Source organism: Ictalurus punctatus, chromosome 16 (assembly GCF_001660625.3).
Source record: "Ictalurus punctatus breed USDA103 chromosome 16, Coco_2.0, whole genome shotgun sequence".
NCBI classification, from domain to species: Eukaryota; Metazoa; Chordata; class Actinopteri; order Siluriformes; family Ictaluridae; genus Ictalurus; species Ictalurus punctatus.
Window position 1 is genome coordinate 9,525,583 of NC_030431.2, and position 22,613 is coordinate 9,548,195.

Genomic DNA, 22,613 nt, shown 5'->3' on the forward strand with positions numbered 1-22,613 from the left:
GTGTATATTAGATGCACTTAACCCAGTTGCACAAAGAATCAGTATGCAGCAAAAAAAATCAAAGGGAAAACATCCCATAATAGTGTATGGAAAGTTTTCCTGTTCTGCTGCTGTTTTTGTATGTATGTCTAGTTTCATTTTTCCCTTTTCATGGTCACTTTCATGGATGCTAGAATAATGATTTCTTTCCTCCTCCAAATTAAAATGTTTAAGAGAATAATGTTTCTTGTTTTAGGGTGTGAGGACGTGAGCACAGCTTCATGCGGATGCTGAATCCATGGCGAGGTGCTCCATCAAATAACATTGAATGGAGTAAAGGATCAATGAACGGTGAAGGCTGTGATCTAAGTGTGCCAAGCCCAGCGCTGGCAGGGTATTTGGGAAATGTCAGTTGTGCTCTGTTCTCCCCTACTGTCACATGTGCAAAGCTATTATCAAAACACTTACAGATTGGATTTATTGGACAAACCATTGTTAGTCAAATGACTTGTAAAATTATTAAAAATAAGGAAATCTTTGTAAAAGGCGAAAGTACAGAAAAGTTAGTCATGCACCAGGAGTGGTGATCATTTTAATTTGCTATAAACCAAAAATTTGGTTTGGTGATGTTGCATCAATGTTTTACTTTATTCTAAGTCATTATGTTTTGTTCTTAAGGCTGAAAAAAGAGGAGTGGTAAGTGGAGCCTGCCCTTGGTGTTCAGCAAAAGGACAGATAAATATTCTTCACTCATACGCATTCAACTTTAAAGAGTCCATCACACTATGTACTAGTCCGTTGGTAAGCCATATCACGTTACCATTGTCTTTTCAATTTGCGTGCATACATATTTATTTTTGTGGTGGGAAATATAGATTCGTGACTTGAGTAAAATTAAATCTTTTCAATTGTTTTTTTTAGTAGTTTAGTACAAAACCAACAAAAAAAATACAAAAACAACATGGTACCTATAAATATATCATTATACTTAAATTGTATTGTCATTATTTTGTGCTTTGGGACTGGTGCTGAATTATTCTGACAGTATATAGGCCAAGATTAGATTTTTCAAAAAAGACACTACAGACATATTTACGGTGCCCTCCATTTATATTGGCACCCTTGGTTAATATGAGCAAAGAAGGCTGTGTCTTTATTGTTTAACCTTATGATCTTTAGTTTAAATATGAATATCAAACAATTGCAAACACTACACACGTTTATCTAAAAAAATTTTTTTTAAAAATCTGTTTAATATTATTTAAAATTATTGGCACCCTTACTTGTTCAATACTTTGTGCTACCTCACTTTGCCAAGATAACAGCTCTGAGTCTTCCTCTATAATCCCTGATGAGGTTGGAGAATACACGGCAAAGGATCTGAGACCATTCCTCCATACAGAATCTCTACAGATCCTTCAAATTTAGAGGTCTACACTTGTGGACTCTCCTCTTCAGTTCACCCCACAGGTTTTCTATGGGTTTCAAGTCAGGGGACTGAGATGGCCATGGCAGGACCTTGATTTTGGGGTTAGTAAACCATTTTTGTGTTGATTTTGATGTATGATTTGGATCATTGTCCTGCTGGAAGATCCAAATATGGCCCATTTTAAGCTTTCTAGCAGAGGCAGTCAGGTTTTCATTTAATATCTGTTGTTGTTTGACCGAGTCCATAATGCCATGTATCCCAACAAAATGTCCAGGCCCTCTGGCAAACCCAAAACATTAAAGTACCACCACCATATTTAACTGTGGGCATGAGGTACTTTTCCATATGGCTAATACGGATTGAAGTTTGGGAGACTTTCTGACCACAAGACGCAACTTATGAAATCATAGGGGTGCCAATAATTGTTGCACACCTATATTTATCAAAGATTTATTTTAATAAACCTGTTGTGTTTGCTCTCATGGATAAATAGAGTATTTTTGTAATTTTTTTTTTTTTTTTAAACAAAAGATCAAAGGGTTAAACGATAGACAATTTTTCACAGCCTTCTTTGCTCATATTTATCAAAGGTTAGTGGAGGGCACGGTATGTTCCTTATTAATTAAGGTACATTCACACATACAGTGACTCGCAGTGACCAGAAAGCATTAATTTTCAAGGAGAGCTGGTGACTTCTGGTGACATGAGATACAGTGACATTGGCGACTAGCTGTGAGTGTGTCCAGCAGCATGACAAAGTAGAACTGAAGACCATAGAGCGCACGTCCTCCGCCATGCTGCCTGCGATTCTGAATTGTTTTGTGGACCCAGATAGTCTGACGCTTGCACTTTCACCGCAGATAGATGGCTGCAGTGGCAAAGAGCACATACTGCTTCTCCTCCATCTCGTAGGATATGATGCATATAAGTTCTCCCTCCAGAATATTTAATTTTATCTGCAAGAATACTGGTTTGTTGTCAAATGTGAGATGCTAGTTGTGCCACCCACCCAGTAATAGGAACATGTACTGGCAATGTCATAGGTACAGCCATGGGTGACATTTGACTCTCGACTTGGCGGGGCAAGAAAAAAATTAAGTCTTTTTGTACCTGCCTCAGCAAAATATTTCAGAAATTTTAAGCAAACGAGCTTAAGTATCAAAACAACGGCATACCTTAGTGAAGAGCTAAACAGTGGACACTAGGCACGGCATCAAAGCGATTAACTGTTTTATCCAAATCCACACGAATGGCCCGTTCAATGTTCAGTACTGCAATGTCCGAGAGTCTTTCCTGTCTCATGGTGTTTCTCGTGTGTTTTCAGTCGACGCAAGCAAGAAAAATTTCTTTCACAGTGTTCATCCTCACAGTCAAGAATAACTTGGAGGTTGCCAACGTTTACAAGACTGTGGACTAGCTTTGACTGTGAACAGTGACGGTCGTTGCTTCTCCAGTTGACATACCGTTGAAAAGTGACAATTCTGCATTCGTCTCCTCTTCTGGAAATCCATAGTGACGAGAAATAAATGTCAGGTCCTCTTCGGTGTCCGTATTAGAGCTGAGGATTTGACTAAGTGCAGTCAAAGTATTGTCATTTTCCTGAAATCGCTCACAGATCTCTTTAATAGTGTTGTTCAGTACGCTGAAATGCAATTTCTTGTAATTATCCTGAGCTGAGGCTGAATTTGGTCCAAGCACCGTCGCTTTGGTTATTCTCCTCCAAGGACGTTATGGGCCGTGGTAGTTGTTCTTATTGCACAACTCGACTGTGAACTCCCAAAGCTGCTGAAAGTGGCGATCAGTTGTCATTGCTAAAAGAGCAGAGATTGTGGAAGATGCTAGGCTTTTTACACTGGCATAATGTAAGGTGGATGACTGTAACGCTTTGGACAGTACATTGCACTGTATGAGAATTCATCACATCAAAATGCAAGGGAACAAAAAGTGAAAATCTTCAGTGAAGTGGTGGAATGCACTTCCAATCTCAATCTGGACCGCAGAATCTCTCACCATCTTCAAAAAAACAGCTAAAGACCCACCTCTTCCGTGAACACCTAACCAACTCATAATAAAAATAATAATAATAATTTTAAAAAATGCACTTACACCTCTACTCTGCACTTTGCTTCTTCTGGAATTCAATTAATAGATCTTGTATGGTAGCACTTCTTGTATTGTTTTCTGCTTGACATATCGCTTTGCTTGTACCTTTCTCATTTGTAAGTCGCTTTTGATAAAAGCGTCTGCTAAGTGAATGAATGTAATGTAAATGAAAATCGGTCACAGATGTCTGCAGACTACTTGCCTGTCCCCTGCCTCGCACATCGTTTTCAGAAATTTCACTGAGTGTCAACGATAGTCTAAAAGTTATCAAGTATGGCCTCAAGAGCCACTGCGTGGCAGCTCCATCTTGTGTTGCTTAGAGATTTCAGTGTGGTAGATTTACCTGAAAAGTCACTGCTCTGTTCTCACAAAGACTCAAAAACTGCATGTTTTGCTGACCCCTTGATGAAGTTATAGAGCGATTAAACATTGGTCAGCTGTGTCTCACAGCTGTATTGGTGTGACAGACATCCACAATGCAGAGGTTGAGGATATGCGAGTGACAATCGCCAGTGGATTTTCTCTTAAAATGCATGTAGCTACACCACGGTAGGTTTCTCGCATACTTGCTGCACCATCGTAACATTGCGCGTTAAGTTGCAGATATCAAGATTAAAGCTTGTCAGTACATTCTTTAAAAGAAGGGCCAAAGATTCACCATCTGTTCTGTCAGTCCTATAAAATCCGATGAATGATTCATGGCGTCGAGGTCTCTGACAGATCTTAAAACCACTGCAACTTGTTCATGCCTACTTACAGTGCATCCGGAAAGTTTTCACAGCGCTTCACTTTTTCCTCATTTTGTTATGTTACAGCCTTATTTTAAAATGGATTAAATTCATTATTTTCCTCAAAATTCTACAAACAATACCCCATAATGACGACGTGAAAGAAGTTTGTTTGAAATCTTTGAAACAAAAAAAGCACTGCTTTTCTGATGTTCAATGAATTTTTTTGGGTCCGTGCCCTCGATCTCGATCTGTGGAGGCCTGACTAACCGTTCTAAATTGCTGCAGAGCTGATGGCTCACATCAGCAATTCTCTTCTGGATGAGTGACACTTGTCTGTTGAGTTACCTGTCCTCCATCAGCAATTTCTGTTTTCTTGGGGAACTAATTATCCAGTGTATTGGGGCGCTTAGCCATTTTGTCCAATCATTTAGTTTTCCCTAATAGTCATATTAACCATGGTAAACTAATAAGTAACTGCTCTTATTTTGTTCTACTGCCCCCAGTCAATGTGGAGATGTACATATAAACACACATTAAACAATTTTGAAATCTGAAACTCCATGACTACAATAAATTTTTGGTGATCTGGGAGGCCCCCTGCCCCCCAGTGTAGCCCATGGGTACAGCGACTTGCAGCGATAAAATCGGTGTATGTGTGAACGTACCTTTAGCAGTCTCTATTCCATTGCCCCTGGCCATCTGGATAATTTGTATTGATAATACAAACTATCCAGATGTGCGTATCCCTAATTCTATATCTTGATTTAAGCAATGATCCTTAAAAGATAATTAAAATGGAGTGCTAAAATGGTCTGTCCCATGCTTAGGGACATTCATGATTCTACTACAATCTTAGTCATCGAACCCAAGATCTGTAGCTGGCCCAGCACCCAGTAAATAAAAGCTAATAAATAATCAATAATGTTACAAAATGAATAGCATTACTAATAAGCTACAGTGGTACTTGACAGTTTGTGATTCCTTTAGGAATGTATATTTCTGCATAAATGTGACCTAACACCATCAAAGTACTAAAAGTACATAAAGAGAACCCTACTAAACAAATGAGAATATTATACTTGGTAACTTATTTATTGAGGAAAATGAGCCAGGATTAGCTGTCTGTGTGTGGCAAAAGAATGAACCTTTGCTTTCAGTATCTGGTGTGATACTTCTTGCTCTTGTAGTGATCTTTGTTGGTCAAGCACTCCTGGAGAGGGTATCAATGGTCTTGAATTTCCTCCATTTGTACACAATCTGCATGATTGTGTACTGGTGGAGTCCAAACTCTTTAGAGATGGTTTTGTAACCTTTTCATCCTGATAATCAACAACTCTTTTTCTGAGGTCCTCCAAAATCTCATTCCTTCATGCCATGATGCACTTCCACAAACGTGTTGTAAAGGGTGTTTACTCCACCTGATTTTCATCCCATTAATTGAAATCACCTGACTCTAATTTGACCTTCAACTTAACTGCTAATCCTAGAGGTTCACATACTTTTTCCGCTCACAGATAGATATGTGATATTGTATCATTTTCCTCAATAAATAAATGACCATGTATAATATTTTTCTCATTTGTTTAATTGGGTTCTCTTTATCTACTTTCAGGACTTGTATGAAAATATGATGCTTTGCCATTAATGCAGATGTATAGAAAATTCTAAAGGTTTCACACACTTTCAAGCATCACTCTATACTGTTAATTCTACAGCATTGTATTGGATTAATCGGAGAATAACATTCTATAATTTTCTGCCTGCCTATCCAGTGCCTTTTCCCTCTAGTTAGCGGGCCATTGGACAATATCCGTGCCATCCTTTCTTCATCTCAAGACATCCAGGGGTGCAAGAGGAAGTTTTATCTTACACAGTCCAAAGACCCTGATCCATCCCCCAAGCGTTGGAAGAAAGAGGATCCAGATGTTGTGCCTGATGTGGATGTTGGTGACTTCAGAGTGTCTGCTAAGTCAATCAAAAAGGGACTATTAATTAATGAACACAAGAAGCAGCAAGAGGCTGAAAATGCTGACAAGAGTACTGAGGCCTTTCATGTCTCAATTGGGGATTCAGGATTGTCTGATCATGCACAAATCAAAGATCCTGTATCGAGCAGTCAGGACAAAATGTGGGTATCAGCAATGGAGGTAACTGTGCAAGATTTGGTACAGATGGTACCTACTCTGCATCATTTATTCTGGAGAAATAAGGATAACTTGTGTTGGTTAGATTCGTTGCTTGTGGCACTTGTACACTCCAGGATACTTACAGAAGTTTCTTGTGAGGATGTATCCTTGACTGACAGAAATTATACTGTGAAGAACTTGTGTGCAACATACAAGAAGTCATATGCATATATTAAAGCCAAGGAACAACAGTGCCAAGGTTAGTGAGCTTATATTAAAATGTTTCGGGTAATAATTTAACCCTTGTGGTAGCTATGCACATATATTTATTTTTATTCCAATAGATGACATTGTACGAGTGCCTCTTGATGACCTCCAGAAAGTAGAGCAAGAGCTGGAAGCTCTTCGGATGTCTGCCTTCCAGTTCCTCCAGCCAAAGCTTCAGTGTGAATTGGGTAAGAAAACCATTATTGGGCTATATTCAGAGTTAGTGACTTAACCCTCTTACGCCGTATGGCCGAAAACTGGCTTGCCCGTCTTTGATCTATTCCCGTAAGGACGATATACCGGCTGGGTCGTCTATGCCAATTCCCCGTAAGGCCGAAATAGCGGCTTTAAAGTGTAAACTTATCCCCGTAAGGCCGGTATACCGGCATTACTCTGCTATGGTTCCTTACTTATTTAATAATTTTTTTGACTCGGAAGGTTGATGACGTCATGACGTCACGACTTGATTACGTTATTACGCCGTCATTACGATGAAGATGATCCAAGCATGAATATTGGTGTAATAGTAGAAATGAACTAAAAATGACAAAGCGAAAGGTTAATCGTGTTCCAGCTAAAGTTACACCTACAGTGAACACAGGTACATCTAAAACAGTGAAAAAACAGAAAACATACACAGTTACACAGCAAGGATTCTAGATAGTGACAGCAGTGAAAGTTCAGGTGCATTCGTGAAAACACTACCTGCTGGTCTGATTATCACCAGAAACTTGACTTTTGGCGCTAAAATGCATTTGTTTATTTATTTATTATTTACTTGAATTTATTCAAAGGCATTGACCACGCTGATGCTCGTATGGTACTTCTAAATGAGTAGAAGGATTTTGGCGAGCATTTTTTCGTAATTTCTCTAGTTAAGAATTATGCTCTAAGTTTAATAAAAACACTGTACTGCTTCATTTTCAAAGTAATATTACACAAATACATTATTATAAGTTGTTTCAAGGCCTAAAAATGTTCAAATTAAAATGTTGATTTTGGGGCCAATTTTGGTCCAGGAACTCAGGGTTGGCGTGCTGTTTCTATAGGGTTGTGGGACATAATACTGTGGGAACTAAGGGGTAAGAGGGTTAAAGGGAAACTCTACCCTGAAACACATCAAATTTGTTGATATTGAGACATTTGTGCTATGCTTATCAATTCTGGTGTTCATTTGTTTGTGCTGTATTGTATATGGTGTTTAATAGAAGAGAAAATTTTAGCAATCTCAAACATAAAGGATTATGGTGAGGTTTCTCAGAGGTTCTTTTCTCCCTGACCGTTTTCCAGTGATGTCTGAAATCATATTATTGAGAAATACAACTAGGGCTGCAACTAACGATTATTTTCATAATCAATAAGTTGGCCTATTTTTTTTTTTTGATTGATTGATTGATTGATTGATTGATCGGGGGGCAACATTCAGTACCATTTTTTTCCCCTGTTTATTTAAAATAAAAACCACAAACTGAGTGTTACAAATATTAGATTCAGACTAAAACTTTACACAACTGTTTGTACAATTATATAAAACTGAAAAGAACCCAATACATACAGACACGTTTCAGAATATATATTATTCATTTAGGACTATAGTTTGATTCTGTGCTTTTTTTGCGTTCATAAAAAGTAATGCAAAATATTGTTTTCATTTTATTGTTGGTGTGACATTTAATTTGACTCTCTGAAAGAATATATATTTTATATATATATATATATATATATATATATATATATATATATATATATATATATATATATATATATATGTATATATATATATATATATATATATATATATATATATATGTATATGTATATATATATATATATATATATATATATATATATATGTATATATATATATATATGTATATATATATATATATATATATATATATATGTATATATATATATATATATGTATATATATATATATATATATATATATATATATATGTATATATATATATATATATGTATATATATATATATATGTATATATATATATATATATGTATATATATATATATATATGTATATATATATATATATATATATATATATATATATATATATATTGTTTAAACACTTAAAACTTTTCCACAGACCCCCTGCAATTACACTGCAAGTGACCCATATCGATTAGTTGTTGCAGCTATAAATCCAACACGGAGCCAATTTGGCTCAGCTAGTTTGCGATCCCTCAAGATGTCGAGCTATGTAGTTGAAGCCATTATCAGCATAAAAATGTAAGCTTTGAGGAGGGGAGAAAGTTGGACGGATGAAAGGAGTAAATCACTATAGCATCTATAGTAGAGTTGCAACTAAATCCCACTGGTTCCAGTCTTAGCAGGCACTTGGCATTGTGGGTAGGAATCTTGGACACCAATGAAGTTCAGGTGTTAATTATGAAGATTAATATTCAAGTTGTTCAGGTTGGTTTAATTTGGCAACTTAAATTCAAAAGTTACATCCACATTTACACAGGGAAAGTTCCCAGTTTTTAGTCACACTACGGAGTAGGGGCAACAATCCAACAATATGGATTGATGTATCGATCAAATAACCAACGATCTGGTGGACCATAGATGGACCATAGCCGGAGTGGCTAATCAGGAGAACTCCCAGTGGGCCACTCATAAATTGGGCTGGGAGACCTACCACTTTCTGTGTACATACACAAAAGTAAAATTATTGCATGACTGATAACTAAAGTAACATTACATTTGTATTTACAGCAGTGCATCAATTACTTATGCACTTAAAAGTGCGGTTTTCTCGCGTCACTTAATCTCTCTCTTGCACAGACGCTCGCACATGTACCATGAATATATAAACAAACCTTCAAGGTGGGTGCCAAAAAAAGTCTACTTCTTACTGAAGTACTTCTTCCAGGGTTCATACAAGGTGCTTGAAGTGCATGAATTTGGCTTTTTGAAATTTAAGTACTGGAAAACCTTGAAAATAGCCTTTTTTTTTATCTAGTAGTGCTTGAAATTCCTAAAAACTAAAGTGTTTATTTTCGATAGAACACACATCCAACGAATACAATCCTTTCACTCAAAATATGACTGCCTGCTGCAGACCCTCAGCCTCACCCCCCCAACCGCTATTTACTCAGTTGTTGTAAAAGAGACCGCTCCAGGCCATTTTTCAGCGCCCTTTATCGACTTTCCCCCCCCCTTTTCTTTCAAAAAAGCACATAGCGACAAATCTATTGACTTTTTGCAAACCCTTTATGCAAACCTTGGTAACTTTCCATAGAAGACAGTGGCCAGTACTGCCCCATGAGCGCATGTTCCTGCTTTCCCCAGGAGGGGTCCCCCCCCCCCCCCCCCCCCCCCCCTCTGCAGCATCTCTGTTCAATCAGTGGCAGAGAAGAGGAGCACATTCATTTGTTTCTGATCTCCTCTCTGAGGGATCATTTTACAAGTAAATATATCAGAAATCAGCACAACCGGTGTCTTTAACTTATGTGTATGATCATTTTGTCAGACGACGTCGAGGTTATAAGTCAGGGTTTTAGTAGTCTAGAGCAGCTTGGAAGTGACTACTGGTTAACATGTAGTCTTAATAGGCTGTGTTTCAGTAAGGCTAAGTTCACTCTACATGACTTTCAGCATCGGCATGTCACTGTGCTGTTCACACATCACAACTTGCTGTCTTGTAATCGGGAGTCATGAAGTTGTTGTGGTGTACACACTTCGTGATTGCTCAACAACAGGGGGTCACACATTACATTTACATTTATTAATTTAGCAGACACCTTTGTCCAAAGTGACTTACAAATGAGGAAATTCAAGCAAAGCGATATCAAGCAGAGAGAAATACAAGTAGTGCATACAAGATCTTTAATTGAATTCTAGAGAAGCAAAGTGCAAAGAGTAGAGGTGTAAGAGCCAGAGTACGTTGTTTTTTGGGGTTTTTTTTTTGTAGGTTTTTTGTTTTTTCAAATGATGTGGGGTTTGCATTTTTGGGGTTAGTTACATGCTCATGGGAGTTACATGCTGTTTTAAAAAAAAAAATGGTAACACTAGACGATCTGACAACGATTCTGTCACCCAATGACTCTATCTGGTGTCCAAACTACGTTTTGTCACGAAAACACGCAAGAAGTGACATGGACATATGACCCGAAAACCACTCACGAAACAGAGTTGTTTATTTGAAGGTTTACTTTTCGATCATATAATCATAAAACTTGAGATTTACACCCCTAATATGCAGGTGCTTTCCTGGGTGACCCATACAGGTTATTGAAATTACCAGCATGTAGTTCCCATCTTTGAGGTCAGCACATTTTACTTGTGTAGAGTTGTTGGGACGTGTTTTTTGGCACGCTAGCAGGTAGACCAGGGGTACAAAAATCATTTTAGGCAATGGGCCATTTAATCTGAGGTCAAATGTCCCAGACTAAAAGAATTTGTTTAGTAGGCCAACAGCATTTACATTTATTCACTTAGCAGACGCTTTTATCCAAAGCAACTTACAAATGAGAAAAATACAAGCAAAGCGACATGTCAAGCAGAGAACAATACAAGGAGTGCTACCATACAAGATCCATTAATTGAGTTCCAGTGCACAGAGTAGAGGTGGAAAGTGCCCTTTTTTTTATTTTTTATTTTTTTTTTATTTTTTTTTTTATTTTTTATAAATGAGTTGGTTAGGTGTTCATGGAAGAGGTGGGTCTTTAGCGTTTTTTTTAAGATGGTGAGAGATTCTGTGGTCCGGATTGAGATTGGAAGGTCATCCCACCACTGAGGAACAGTTAGCGTGAAGGTTCTGGAATGGGACCTTGTTCCACACTGAGTGGGAACTACTAAATGTCGGTCGCTAATCGATCGCAGATTCCGTGAAGGAACGTACGCCTTCAGGAGAGAATTGAGGTAGGAGGGTGCTGTTCCTGACAAGGTCTTGTAGGTGAGCATCAAGGCCTTGAATTTGATGCGGGCAGCTACGGGAAGCCAGTGGAGGGAGAAGAAGAGGGGTGTGACATGGGTTCTCTTGGGCTGGTTCAAGACGAGGCACGCTGCAACATTCTGAATAATCTGAAGATCAACAAGAATCAACAATTTCTCGTAAATCTGTTAATGCCCAATTATTTACAAAAAAAAATTGTTGTAGATGCATTAGTATTCACCCCTGTTGCTGTAAAACCCCTGAAATGTTTCATTTGGAAAGACATGTCGTAATAGCTTGATGATCAACAATTATGTCCTTGGCACGTTTTGTCATTAGGTGCGTTTATAGCCCTGAATTTGTTACTCTATTCTGTAAGGTATCATTTTAGGGCTACTGAAAATAAAATACTAGACTGAGAATAGTCGTCATATTTTGAGAAAAAAGTCCAAAAATACTTTACAGGGTGGAAAAGGTCACAATATTTTAGAGAAGAAAGTTGTAATATTTCAAGAAAGTCATATTATTATGAGAAGAAATTTACAATATTTTGTGAATAGTCATGATATTATGACAGTGGTGCATTTCAAAGCAACAAAAATATTTTGCTTTGCAAATAAATATTTAAACTTCGTGTGCATCATCACCAGATGACTACTATGATATTAGTATTAACTTTGAAATGACTTTAAAATTTAAAAAAAAAAAAAAGTCTATTGGTGGGAAGAACAGTGAAGAGGATGGTTCGCGTCGGCAAAAAATCTCCAAGGAATTGCATAAATTAGTTGCATCTTGGAGTCAGAAAGTCTCCAAAACTACAATCTGAAGTCACCTACATCACAAAAGCCCCTACTCTCATCCAAAAACCAACTCAAGCATCTTCAGTTTGTGGAACTTCACATGGGATCGGGTTCTATGGTCAGATGAAACCAAAATAGAGCTTTTTGGCAATAAACCCCAGAGGTGGTTTTGGTGCACACAGAGAGGTAACCATATGGAAAAGTACCTCATGCCCATGGTTAAATATGGTGGTGGCTCTTTAATGTTTTGGCGCTGCTTTTCTGCCAGAGAACCTGGACATTCTGTTAGGATACATGGCATCATGGACTCTGTCAAATATCAACAGATATTAAATGAAAACCTGACTGCCTCGGCCAGAAAGCTTATAATGGGCTGTGGTTGTATCTTCCAGCAGGACAATGATCCAAAACATGCATCAAAATCAACACAAAAAACCTGTGGGGTGAACTGGAGTGGAGTCCACCAGCATGGACCTGAAATTTGAAGGATCCTGGGCTCTACAGTGCGACCATTTCTCTCACATTTGCGACTGAAAAATTATTTGTGAGAGTGTAAAAAAATATTTAGGAGCACCGGTGCGAGTAACCTGTTCGGAGTTGTATAATACAATCAGAATAAAAACTAAAACTCCAAAATGCATCTACATAGCGCAACAGTTACTTTCACACTGCTTTTAATCATCTCGGTCAACCGAACAAGTGTGTAAATACTGCAAAGAAGCCATTATGATGACTAGAGTAACTCTGTACATCATCTGCTTCTCTCAACTTCCCGATCTCACAACCGCCATCTTTTATTGATCCCACAAAATGACCTGCTTGTGACAGGTCATTTTGCGACCCTTGTGACTTGCTTGTGTAGAAAAAGCGGTAAATTAATAATAATGCTAATGCTAAAAGGTGGGTTTTAATTCAAATTTCTTTATTAAATAATTCCTCACCAATCATAATCAAGAGTAGCAACTGATCAGTCCGTACACATAGAGTACGCTGCCGCTGTCCTTGTATTTGTACTTGTATTTACTTTTGATCATTCTGTTTTTAATTGTACATTACAGATCTTACTTGTGCTCCCACTGTGCATCACCGTGAGTGAGGAGCAATGTAGCCTCGTTACTAATACATCACTTCCGTTATAAAAACGCTGGTTTTTGAGTAGATACTACCTTTCTAAAAGGTACACTACACTGGTACACTACACTGTAGAGTACGCAGTGCATAGTGTATAGTACATCATTTGGGACACGAAACGAACCCTGTGCCACTCGCAGACCAACTAATCGATAATGAGATTCGTTGACAACGATTTTCATAATCAATTATCAATTTTATCGATTAGTTGTTGCAGCTCTAATTAATTTTTTCGTCTATCTAGAAATTAATTCCTGGCCACTGCCGACACTCAACGCATTTTCTAAATCTTTTTGGACACGGGTATGACTTGCAGCAGGTACTGCAATAAGCTTTGATTTTAACCAGTTTTCCGCACTACAGAGGCACATGTGGAACGTGGGTAGTTGCTGCAGGTGCTGGTCTTCTGTGAATGCTTGATAGTGTGAAAATGTTCAGTAGTAGTGTTCTACCATCCATTTTGATACTTTTAGAGACTATTTATGAGAAACGAAGTTTGGATAATCCATATCTCTAACCATCATTCCTGGGACATCCACATCAGGTGGCTGAATCGGTGTCCAGTCACAGACCAAGGCACCTTCTGGTATTTTTCAGAGTCAATAGAAAGGTCTCGTTAATGTCCTGAGTTATTGTAAATGTGATCTTAATTGCCCACTGCTTGTAAACTGGTTCATTTACGGTTCATTGAACAAGCATGAAAAACATTCGCTACGTTTACATGGACAATAATAACCCGATATTAACCTGGTTAAGGCAATACTCTGATTAAGAAACTACCATGTAAACAGCAATTATTGATTACCTTAATCTGACTAAAGTCATACTCGAAGTAAACACAAATCGAATTAAGACATGTGGAGTATTCCTGTTTTAGTTACATTATCGAAGTGCATTACAGACGTGAACACGTTAATCACATTATCAACGTCATGTGGGAGTTTCCACCACATATTGCGACAGGACACATGAGCACTGCCGCGTGTACAACAGTTCAATGGCAAACAAGAGAGTATGGCTGCGTCCGAAACCGCGTGCTTACCTGAAATTCACATATTTCTGCTACTATATAGTAGGTAAGTACGTGGTTTCGGATGCAGCCCATGGCTTCAAGCAGTTGTCTATTTGCACATGTAGCATGACAAATAATTTACTGCACTTGGGTCTTTCATTTTTATTTTTATGGAAGCTTCAAGACTGTATACGGTACCATAACGAGTATGAACTGTATATCGATACGTGAAATTCTGGAGGGACGGCGTGGTGTGGGGACGTGATGACGTGCAATTAATCGCTCTATGTTCTGTAACATGTAAAACCTGAACATGAAAGGAATATTCTTAAAGCGACTCATGTATACACTTTAATCACAATATTGTCTTATTCAAAGTAAGATCAATAATTAGTTTAATGCTGTCAATGTAAACGTAGTTGTTGTTTAAACTCTTTCCAATAAAGATCTGTAAAGCTTATTTGGATTTTACACAATTCTTTAAAATACAGTCTCCTGAAAAAGGGACTTTTTATGTGTGTGTGTATGTGTATCTCATTAAAAAAATAAAAATAAAAAAAACACTGTACGTTGGTAAAAGAAGAGAGTGGTTTTGTAACTTTTATATCTTCAGTGAACGGAGGCGATACCAATCAGACAGGGTTTCCAGAAAAGTACATGGAAACACTCGTGCCTTATTGGCTGATGGGTCTCTATTCTGCCAAACGCTATCGCACATAGTCTTTATTTATTTATTCATTTTTAAACCAGTAAATGGGTTGAAATTCAAGCAGTAACATGGTCAACATGAAAACAAGGTTTGTACAGGTGCATCTCAAAAAATTTGAATATCGTGGGGAAAAAAAAAATTCCCCGTTATTTTATTCAAAAAGTGGAACTTTCATGTACTCTAGATTCATTATACATAAAGTGAAATATTTTAAGCCTTTTTTTGTTTTAATCTTGATGGTTATGGCTTACAGCTCATGGAAATCAAAAATCCAGTATCTCAGGATATTAGAATATAGAATTTTTAATACAGAAATTTCAACCTGAAAAGAGCTATAATCAGCTAATTAACTGAAAACACCTGCAAAGTTTTCCTGAGCTCAATCTCTGTCTGGTTCAGTACACAACCACAATCATGGGTAAGATGAAAGTAAATTTTTAATTTCATCCCAGAGTCTGGAGGAAGAGTGGAGAGGCACAGAATCCAAGTAGCTTGAAGTACAGTGTGAAGTTTCCACAGTCTTTGATGTGGGATGCCATGTCATCTGCTGGTGTTGGTCCACTGTGGTTTCTCAAGTCGAGCGTCAATGCAGCCATCTACCAGGGGATTTTAGAGCATTTCATGCTTCCATCTGCTGACAAGCTTTATGGAGATGCTGATTTCCTTTTCCAGCAGGACTTGGCACCTGCCCACAGTGCCAAAACTACTAGTAACTGGTTTGCTGACCATGGTATTACTGTGCTTGATTGGCTAGCAGGGCTCTACGGTAACAATTTTTATTTTATTTATTTATTTACAAAAATGTAGGAGCACGGTTGAAGGTTTTTTTTTAATTATTATTATTTTTATATAATGGAGATGGTAACATTAATGAGCCACAATATAACACGCAAGTAGGCATGAGAAAACTTGAGCTTGTCAATTATGACAGAATTTAGGAACATAGTGTGAGCCAAAAATTTATTTACCTTCTGATGAACTAAATGTAATATTTTCAGTTAATTTTACAGGCTGTATGCAAAAACAAACAAAAAATGTTAACCTGTTCCACCTTGTAAACAAATGCAAAACACCTCAATGTTCAGTCTTTGAAGTGTGTTCCTCTTAAATATTTTTAAAGTTACACTATTAGACATTTTCCACTGTAACGGTTCTGGGCTGGAGTCAGTTCTCGAACCACTCTATGTATATTGTGTATATATCTGAATGATCTCATATAAGCTGTGATTGGGTGAGTTCATTTTCCACCAGATGCAAATCGCTTTAGTTTAATGGTGTTCATTATGGATGATCCGATCAGTATTTTACAACTGATACCGATTTCTTATCTTGACCGAAACCGATCCAGATACCAATCTTTTTTTTGTTTAAGCTTTAATCAGGAGGTCTATCATAAACAGTTAAATGTAAGATCTCTGCTCATGGTCACTGTTAATTGAAGTAAAATAATAGCAATGAGAAATACTGTTGGTTAATTGATAAATAAACAAGCATAAAATCTTTATTTTTAAATATCTTAAACAATAGAGTCCTAATTAAAAGTAGACTAACACAAGCATGATCAATCTTTGAAAAAGAAAACTAATGGCCTTCTAAGGAAATAGCCTACTAAGCTTAATGTCAAATTAATATTAAATGCAACCCATAGTAATAAAACATTTAATTTTTCATTATTTTATATTTTGAGTTTATTATAATATCCATTATTTTTATATTAAATGATTTATTTATAACTATGCACATTTTCTGTCTTTACATTTTTTTTGTTGTTTGTTTTTCAGTTATTCCTTTTAGATTGGTTCCCCCAGTACAGTGTTGCTATGTCTGCGATAATATTGTTTTTCATGGGATTAAATCAAAACATGGAAACTGGAGCTGACTTTTCTAGTGATATCTGGCAAACGTGTGTTTAAATTAAGTGAATACGCTGTCTATTAGAGATGGTGAAGGGAGAGAGGCAGCATGTTTGCAGACTGAGAAGTTTCTACTCTAGATTATGATTGGTGAGGAATTATTTAATAAAGAAGTTTGAATTACACCCACCTTGTAGCGTTAGCATTATAATTAATTTACTGGCACCCGACGCCGTTGTGGCTACACAAGCATGTCGCGGGTTCGGGTCATTTTAGGTGATTGATGGCGGTTTGTGAGATCGGCAAGTTGAGAGAAGCAGGTGATGTACAGTGTTACTCTTGTCATCATAATGGCCTCTTTGCAGTATTTGCACACTTGTTCAGTTGACTGAGGTGATGGAAAAGCAGTGTGAAAGTAGCTAAGCGTGGTGTAGATGCATTTTGGAGTTGTTGTTTTTATTCCGATTGTATTCTACAACTTTGAACAGGTCACTCGCACTGGTGCACCTAATATATTTTTTCACAGTCGCACAGAGTAATTTTCAGTTGCAAATGTGATTGAAATGGTCACACTGTAGAGCCCTGTTGGCCAGCCAACTCGGCTGACCTGAACCCCGTAGAGAATGTTTGATCCAACAATACAGACGAGCTGAAGGCTGCCATCAAAGTAACCTGAGCTTCCATAACAGCTCAGCAGTGCCACAGGCTGATTGCCTCCATGCCACACCGCATTGATGCAGTAATTTGTGCAAAAGGGGCACCAACCAAGTATTGACTGCATAAACTAACATACTTTTCAGAAGGTCAACATTTCTGTATTATAAATTCTTATTCTAATATTTTGAGATACTGGATTTTTGATTTCCATGAGCTATAAGCTGTGATCAAGCTTAAAACAAAAAAGGCCTGAAATATTTCACTTTGTGTGTAAAGAATCTAGAATATAATAAAGTTCCACATTTTTGAGATGTACCTATAAATGTCTATTTGAGTTCCAGTTTATGTGAACATATGAGCAGAGCATAAGGAAAGATAATATACTTTGCATGGCAATGTAGCAGTTAAACCCATAGCTTATTTGTGTTGTGCCTCCCCTTGGCTAGTGACACCAAACTAGCCTAGTTATAAAAGTTTTATATTTTATCGGTCTGGTAGTCCTACACACAGTAACAACACCTGAGGCAAGCTTTATGATAAATCTGACTTTTTCTGATCATGTTATACATTGACGCACGCTAAAATTACTGAAAGAACTGAGCTTCACTTTGTAGTGTGTGGGGGTTTTTTTTGTTTGTTTGTTTTTCAGGGTTGTTTTTTTGTTTTTTAAATATATAAAGGTTTGGTAGTTTTGAAAGTAACTTGAAAGTAAAGTAATTAGTAATCTGATTACATTACTGAATGTAAAAAGTAATCAGATTGCAATGTTAAAGTAGCAATTAGTAATCTGTAGTGGATTACTTTTTATGAGTAACTTACCAAACACTGTTGATGAGAGGTTGGAGGAAAATGGTCAAAATTGTTTGAGCTTCCAGGAGGGATATAATAACTCAGATATGCGCTTTTTACAACTGTGGTGAGAACAAAGGCATTTTAGGAGCACAACACATGAAACCTTGAGGTGGATGGGCTACAGCAGCAGACTACATCAGATTCCCCTCCTGTCAGCCAAGAACAGGGCACCGGCTCACCAAAATTGGACACTTGAAGAGTAGAAAGAAAAATCATCTGGTCTTTTTCCAGTCTTCATACTGTCTAGTTTGAGTTAGTTTTTGCCTATGATGGGGTCAGAATCTTGTGCTTGTTTGCCAGGAGTGGAACCTAATTTGTTCTTCTGTTGTAGCCACTGTTTAATGTTTTATGCATGCTTTACCGCTCACCATGGTTGTAAGGAGTGATTATATGAGTTATTATATCCTTAGTGGCAGTTCAAACCAATCTGTCCATTTTCTTCTGACCTCTCTTATCAACAAGGTGTTTGCACCCACAGAACTTTGTCACTCAGTGTGGGTTTTTTTTTTTTTTTTTTGGCACCAGATGATATTATTGATTGATTATTGATATTACTGATTCACACCAACTGTTTTAATGAAACAAAATTGTGTGCAATGACCTACATGTGCTCTTAAAAGAACTACATATTGTTCTGACAGTGGTGTGTCCTTTTTTGGTATTAAAACAAAAATATTCACTTTAATTGTAGAAAGTGTCTCCATTATTACTCTGCACTGGAATAAAAACGTTGAATACATTCATCAAGCCATCCCACCACAAATATGATGAGTGCAATTTGAAAGAATTTCAGGTTTAACCATACTGAGATTAGAATATTTTATTTATAGTATACTCGTGAGTACATTCCCCTTTGAAAGTATTGGAATGGCAAGCCCAAAACTTTTGTTTTTGCCATACACTTAAGGTGATTGGGTTTGAGATCAAAATGAATGATAAGATTTCCTGCTTTCATTTAATTTTATATATGGTTTAAAAAAATAGGTGAGCAAAAGTAATGTTTGGTTTCATATCCCCTGCTTGCAATAATTACATCAAGCTGGGAAACACTGAATTCTTGCATTCTTCTTTTATTATGCTTTTCCAGGCTGCAGCTTCTTTCAATCTTTTTGTTTTTGAAGGCTTCTCCCTTCGATCTTCTCTTCAGGATGTGCAATGCATGCTCAATTGGGTTAATGTCTGGTGAATGATTTGGCCAGTCTAAAACCTTCCACTTTTTCCCTGTTGAATTCCTTTGAATTGTTGGCAGTGTGTTTTGGGTCATTGTTTGGTGCATGTTTAAGATCCTCCCAATTAGAATGGATACATTTTTCTGTAAACTGGCAGACAGTGTTTCTTTAGACTTGTAAATTCATTAGCAATTCATATGTAAGATTAGTGAGCCTGTTCCAGAAGCATCCACGTAAGCCATGACATTACCTCCTCTGATCTAGACTGATGACCAGACTGTGGATTCCAGTCTGGCCTTCTAATTCTTTACTGCTCAGTGGATTGAATCTTGTGGTATGGCCTCTATATTTCTACTCTTGAAGTGTTCTTTGAATGGTGGATTGTGAAACTTTCACCCCATGGTGGTTTTGATCAAGTCACTGACTGTTCTTTTGGGGTTTTTCTACACAGCTCTCACAATGGTCGTTATCAATTGCTATTATTTTCCTTGGTCAACCAGTTCGATGTCTGGTACACCAATGGTTTTTCTTTTTTCAGAACATTCCAAATTGTTGCATTAGCTATGCTCAGTGTTTGTGCAATTGCGCTTATTGATTTCACGTCTTTTCTTAGCTTCAAAATATGTGCTCTGGTCTTCATTTTGGTTTATCATTTTTAGTAACAAGTGCAGTCTTCACATGGCAAAACCCAGGGCTCAAACCAAGAGTAGACATCCACGGTTATTAGTTATTAAACTATCTAATAGGGCACACCTGGACAACAAGAAACATGTTCCAGTGTTATTAAAATAAAATTTTCACTTGAAAAATGGGTGGGTTCAAACAAAAGGTGCCATGTTCTAAGTCATTTAACAAATCTAAATAAAAAAATATAAGGAAATGAAAGATTAAATTCTGGTCTATATTCTCATTCACATTTGGTCTCAAATCCAAATGTCTTCAGTGTATAGCTTGCCGTTCCAGTACTTTTGGAGGGGACTACGTTTCAAGGGTCTACAGAATGCATTTGTTATCTGCACTCACTCATACTGATCAGCTTGTGATGGTTGCTTAGTCTTAGTTTGAGTATTCATAATGTTTTTTTGTTTGTTTTTTGGGCGGCATTTTCCTGTTTTGGTGCAATTTGTGTCTCTCTCTTGGGTTTTGCTGGGGTTTTTTTTTTTTTTTTTTTTTTTTTTTTTTTTTTTTTTTTTTTATGGCTTCCTTTTCTTGGCTATTTTAGCAACAACAACAAAAATTCTTCAGGGATCAATTCAGGGATTCTTCAGGGATCAATTAAATTTGTACATGGCTTGGTACATGTACATGGTTTGCCAGCCATCATTTGTGCAGCCATCATTTGTGCACAGTCTCTTTTTCACTATTGCATTCATTTTGAAGTAAAAAGTCATTTCATTGTTTGATATTAATATTGTTTTGCAGGTCAGAAGGAGACGCCTGTCTTTGCTCTCCCTCTGCTCCTAAGGTCAGATGACTGGGCTAATAGTCTATTCCAGCATACTGGTCAGTGGGAATTTAAGTGCACATGCTGTGGATACAATTTCAGCACAAGGTAGTTCATTTACTATTAGTGTTTACAATTATTGTTTTTTGTTTCTGGGTGTTTTCTTTCTCTCGTTCTCTTCCCCTCTCTTTTTGTCAGCAGGCTTAGTCACTGCTTACATAGATTCTAGTGTCAGCTACCTAGTGGTAGAAAATATCAGATTAGCTGTTTATTTGGCCCCTTATAGGTCATATGGATGATTTAGTTAAATCATTCATATTAAGGTGTGAGATTGTCCAAAATAAAAAAAAAGAATGGTTTCACCCATTCTAACTGTCAAGACAGTAACCTTTATGTGCTGGTGCTGTCATATGGCTAGCCTTACGTTCTTTGTCTCAGTTCATACACATCTCGTCAAGGCTGGTTATAGGACTTGTTGGACTCTAGTGATGAGGCGGTGAATGGCTACGATGCCTACGTGGGTGTGACTGGAAGGAAATGGAGCAGGTGAACACGGCAGCGAGAAGACTGCTGTACCATGAAGTGGGAGAGTCCAGAAGGGCCGGACAAGCCTTGGATGATGCAGTCCGCCCAGTCTGTAGTCCAAATCCAGCAGGAAGTAGAGGAAGGGCCTCATAATCATAGAAGTGACCAGAATAGAGCAAGTGGAATACAGTTTCAATTCAGTGGCACGGGGGCAACAGAGGCACTAGACGACATTGGAGTTAGTTGCTGGTTGAGTGGTCAGCTGGGCAGATATATGGAAACTGGCTCAGCTTTCATATTAGGGTGACCTACAACACCCTGACCTGCCCAAAATTCCCAGTCAATGGCTTGGCACTGCAATTCTACTCTTCCACAATTTTGGACAGGGTGCAAGACTGTGCTGGTACACGGTCAAGTTTGACACTTCTAGGTGCTCAAAGTTAGCAGAGGTGGTTGAAAGCAGAAGGCCTGAGGAAAGGTCAGGTGCCCAGCAGCAAACCAGCGGTAAATCTTGTTCATGAGACAAGAAGAGTACCAGATATCACCTGTAGTAGGTCAACACACAACTTCTGACACCAGGAATGGAAGTGGTGGACCTTGGCAGGCACCTGCATTTCCTGGGGAAAATCTGGTTCCCACTCAAAATTGTGCTTTTTACTCCCTGCTGTCTATCTGACTGGTGAGCTTGAGGCTAAGTGCTACTAATGTGGTTGGGTGGGTTTCCCTTGCTGTACCATGCACTGTTTGCTGTTGAGACTGCTATGCTAGCTAGCAGACAACACTGTGGCTGTAGTCTGTTCCCCTCCTGTCACGCTTCATTCTCCTCTCTGCATTAGTTTCCCACTTTGGGTTTTTCACATCCCAGCCACTCGACTTACTGCTAGCATGGTTGAGTGGTTACACACGTTGTAGGTAAAATGATGG

At 37.7% G+C, this 22,613-nt stretch overlaps 1 protein-coding gene across 4 annotated transcripts in view; it reads left to right on the forward strand.

Annotated features, from left to right (window-relative positions):
- Window positions 1-22,613, forward strand: part of uspl1 (ubiquitin specific peptidase like 1) — a 49,725-nt gene that overhangs the window by 20,170 nt on the left and 6,942 nt on the right. For all 4 annotated transcript variants that reach the window (XM_017489552.3, XM_053686818.1, XM_017489553.3 and 1 more), the window contains 5 exons: window positions 236-386; window positions 658-780; window positions 6,015-6,627; window positions 6,713-6,823; window positions 21,143-21,272. In XM_017489552.3, the coding sequence (XP_017345041.1) occupies window positions 261-386; window positions 658-780; window positions 6,015-6,627; window positions 6,713-6,823; window positions 21,143-21,272 (1,103 nt within the window). In that variant the 5' untranslated portion in view covers window positions 236-260. The remainder of the gene's footprint in view (window positions 1-235; window positions 387-657; window positions 781-6,014; window positions 6,628-6,712; window positions 6,824-21,142; window positions 21,273-22,613) is intronic.